At 40.9% G+C, this 4,402-nt stretch overlaps 1 protein-coding gene across 1 annotated transcript; it reads right to left on the reverse strand.

The window, feature by feature from the left end:
• Nucleotides 1-2,997: 2,997 nt before the first annotated feature.
• LOC143529171 (uncharacterized) lies at nucleotides 2,998-4,074 on the reverse strand. The gene is made up of 3 exons (XM_077025015.1): nucleotides 3,599-4,074; nucleotides 3,275-3,430; nucleotides 2,998-3,196 (listed from the first exon to the last, which is right to left on the reverse strand). The coding sequence occupies exons 1-3, from the start codon at nucleotides 4,072-4,074 to the stop codon at nucleotides 2,998-3,000; spliced, it is 831 nt and encodes a 276-aa protein (XP_076881130.1).
• Between the last annotated feature and the right edge of the window lie 328 nt (nucleotides 4,075-4,402).

Raw genomic sequence — 4,402 nt, forward strand, 5'->3', positions numbered from 1 at the left:
GGACAAACCCAACAAATCGTGGGGACAAGCCCAATTAATACGTGGGGACAAGCCCAATAAATACGAGCGACGAGCCGATCCTAGGCGTTGGCCCAATTATACGCGGTGACGAGCCTAACCTGGCGTTGACCTTAACTTGTGTATATGGTTTTTATCCATGAAATTGTCAGCCACATATAGTGCACTGGTCCCACAGCCTCCAATCATACCCGGATAATCGTGCACTCCAGGCGAAGGTGTAGAAACCCCAATTCGGGAGATAAGGTGAAAACCTTATAAACCTGGTGACAAGGCCGATTAACTTAGGAGAGAGTTGGCCAACCCGTTTTTTCCACTTGAGGGCCCTATTGCTCGGCAGTTCTGCAACTTGACATGTTTGACAAAACAAGAATCTAACATAACATATATAAACATAAAGTAAAATTTTACCAAGTAATGGACTGAGGTAAATGATTAGAATCTAGGAACCTGATCAACAAAAATACTTCTTTAGATGAATCGCATTCCAAGCCCTTGGGAGCATGTCTCCTTCCATATTCATCAAACGATATGCCCCCTTTCCAGCTTCAGCTTCAATCAAATAAGGGCCCTCCCATTTCGGTGCTAACTTCTCGTCAGCGGGATTAGTTGTATTCTGGAATGCCTTTTGAAGAACTAAATCTCCAACTTCAAATCTTCTTATTCTGATATTCTTGTTGTATGCACCAGCCATCTTTTGTTGATAGGTGGCCATTCTGAATCTTGCTTGATCTCTAAGTTCTTCCACAGTATCTAGATCTTGGAGATGATTCTCGTCATTTCTCTGAGGATCAAGGATGCTCGTCCTGGCTGTTGGATACACCATTTCTGTGGGGATCACTACCTCAGCTCCAAAGACTAGAGAGAACAGCGTATGTCCTGTGGCATTCTTTGGAGTAGTCCTATCTGCCCAAAGCACATAGGGTAGTTCTTCAGCCCATTTGCCTTCTTTGCTCCAAGCTTTTTCTTCAGATTGTTGATGATGATCTTGTTACTTGATTCTGCTTGGCCATTCACTTGTGGATGGACTGATGTCAAAGTGATCATCTTGATTCCCCAACTGTCACAAAAGTTAGTAGTTCTTTTCCCAATAAATTAGGAACCATTATCACAAATAATTTTAGAAGGAATTCCAAATCTGTTTATAATGTTACACTTGATAAAGGATATAACTTCCTTTTCCCTAACTTGAGGGAAAGCCTCAGCTTCGATCCATTTACAGAAATAGTCTGTCATTCCTAACATGAAGACTCTTCCACCTGGAACTGCAGGGAGCTAACCCACTATATCCATTCCCCATTTCATGAATGGCCACGAAGAGACGATAGGATATAGGGGTATTTCCAGTTGATGTAGAATGTTGTTGTGCCTCTGACAAGCATCACACTTCCTGGAGTATTCCATAGCATCCTTTTGCATAGTAGGCCAGAAGTATCCGGTTCTTAGAATCCTGGAGAATAATGCTCTGCCCCTTGTATGGTAGCCACAATCTCCTTCATGGAAATCCTTTAGAACTTCTTGGATCTCGGATCCTTCGATGCACCATAAATACAGACCTGCAAGAGATTTCTTATATAGCATATTATGTACAATATATTGTGATACCTTGGCCTTTGGCGGTTCTACCTGACATTTCCGGTTTTCTAAGGATATTTTTATGGGATAATTAGTTTTTACAACAATAGTGTGAGTTTCAAAATAATGTCTTAACTTAGTTGAAGCCATGATTAGAGCAAGAATACCTTTTTCCGAATGAGAGTACCTGGATTCGGCATCGAGGAGACTTTTACTCACATAATAAACAGGATGTTGGTTACCTTCGTGATCCTTTAACAAGACTGCACTTAAGGCAGTTAGGGAAACGTCTAGATAAAGGATCAACAGTTCTCCGTTCACAGGCTTCATCAATGCCAGGGCTGAGGATAAGTAATCCTTCATAGCGGTGAGAGCAGCTTCATGTTTCTCCGTCAACTCGAATTTCTTGTTTTTCCTCAGGATGTCATAAAAATCTTTACATCTTTCTGAAGATTTTGATATGAAACTGTTGAGTGCTGCCACTCTTCCTGTTAGTCTTTGTACCTCTTTGACATTTTTTGGAGATTTAAGGATCAAGATGGCTTGGATTTGCTCTGGACTTGCTTCTATCCCCCTTTTGGTTACCAAATACCCCAGGAACTTTCTGACTTTGACACCAAATACACATTTAGCAGGATTTAGCTTCATGTTGTATTTGTCAAGGATGTCAAAAGCTACTTCCAAATCCTTAAGGTGATTCTCCGCCTTCTTTGACTTTACCACCATGTCGTCAATGTAGACTTCCATGGTGTTACCCAACTGTTCCTTGAACATCATGCTGACTAGTCTTTGATATGTAGCACCTGCATTTCTAAGACCAAACGGTATAGCAATATAACAATATATTCCCATAGGGGTTATAAATGTTGTATCCTCTTGATCAGATGTTTCCATCTGGATTTGTTGAAATCCCGACGAAGCATCCATAAAGGTCAATATTTCGTGCCCTGTTGTAGCATCCACCAAGGAGTCAATGTGGGGAAGAGGGAAAGGATCCTTGGGACATGCCTTATTTAAGTCAGTAAAATCGACACATACCCTCCACTTTCCATTTTTCTTTTAGACTACAACCACATTGGTTAACCATTTTGGATATTTTACATCTCTAATCATACCTGCCTTTAGTAGTTTCTGTACCTCTTCTTGGATGATCGCGTTTCTTTCAGGAGCAAAGTTCCTTCTCTTTTGGTGAATAGGTCTGAAATATGGACCAATTCCAAATTTATGGTTATTACATCTTTAGAAATACCTGTCATATCTTCGTGCTTCCACGCGAAGGTCGACTTTCTTTGGTGTAAGAAGGATACTAGATCCTTTTCAATGGATTCTTGTATTTCAACACTTATTAAGACTTTGCCGTCAGGATCCTCTGGATGCAAGACCATTTCCTTAGAGTCTTGTTCCCTAGTCTCCATGACATTTCTTCTCGCTTTCTGTAATTGCTATGATTCTCTCAACTTTTTTGTAGGCTTCATTGAAGAAAGTGTAGCAGTCTTTAGCGTCTTGCTGGTTGCTCCCAATCTTTGCTATCCCCCACGGGGTAGGGATTTTTACACACTGGTGGTAGGTAGAGGGAACTGCCTTCATTTCGTGTATCCATGGCCTGCCAAGAATAACATTACAACAAGACAAGAAATCTTTAACACAAAATTTTTTAATAGAATTTACTCCCTCTATATACATGGGTAATTTGATGTCCCCCAATGTGTTCTTCGTTTCTCCACTGAATCCCACAAGAACCGAAGATCGTGGGACAATTTCCGACTCTGGGATATTCATCCTTCTATGTACTTCTAGTTGGATGATGTTAACTGAACTTCCTTCACCAATGAGTATCCTGCGTACATAATAGTTAGAAATAAATAAAGTAATGACTAAACCGTCGTGGTGAGGATCCTGAACGTTGATTCGATCATCCTCATCGAAGGAGATAATTCTTTGCTCGGTTGTTGTAGAAGTCCTGATCGGCCTTTCGCCATTCTCCAGTTTGCATTCTTTGGCGTACTTCTTTGCAGCTGAGTATGATGTTCCACAAATGTCGTATCCTCCAAAGATCATGTTGATAACTTGAGCATCAGGGGGAGGTGGAGCAGCCTTTTTCGGAACTTGATTAGGATCCTGGTTTCTGGACTTTTTTCTTTCGAACAACTCCTTGAGATAACCCTTGCTGAGGAGATAGCTTATTTCCTTTCTCAAGGCTATGCAATCCTCTGTTATATGGCTGAAGTCTTCGTGAAAGACACACCATTTCGATTTGTCTTTGGGGGGTGGTGCCTTTTCATTTTTCCTTGGCCATCTTGCTTTGTCGCCCAAGTTCCTAACAGCAAGCATCACTCCTCCCATATCTACGGAGAAGCAATAATCAGAAATTCTTGGACAATCTTCGTCGTCCTCCTCCTCTTTTATAGCGTTGATCTTTTGGCCATTTGGTTTGTTGTATGGCTTAGAGTTGTTGTTCCTGAAGTATGATCCTTGTTTCATGTCTTACGACTTCTTTTTCACCGGAGTGCTTAGTTGATCTTGTATTCTTTGATCCTCTTCCAACCTAATGAATCTTAAAGCTCTATTTCGCATTTCATCTAAATTCCTGCAAGGGGTCATCACAAGATCTTGATAAAATAGAGAGTCCTTTTGTAACCCCATTTTGAATGCCTCAATAGCTTTCGGGACATCCAAATTTGGAACTTCCAAAGCCTTTCTTCCAAACCTTGTAAGTAACTGCCTAAGAGGTTCCCCACGAGGTTGGACAACTCTATATAAATCACTAGTCAATTTTTCAAAGGATCTACTGCATGAAAATTGACTATTA

This window comes from Bidens hawaiensis, unplaced genomic scaffold, assembly GCF_021521415.1.
Source record: "Bidens hawaiensis isolate Kalapana, Puna unplaced genomic scaffold, B.hawaiensis_p1.1 tig00008513_1, whole genome shotgun sequence".
Taxonomy (NCBI): Eukaryota; Viridiplantae; Streptophyta; class Magnoliopsida; order Asterales; family Asteraceae; genus Bidens; species Bidens hawaiensis.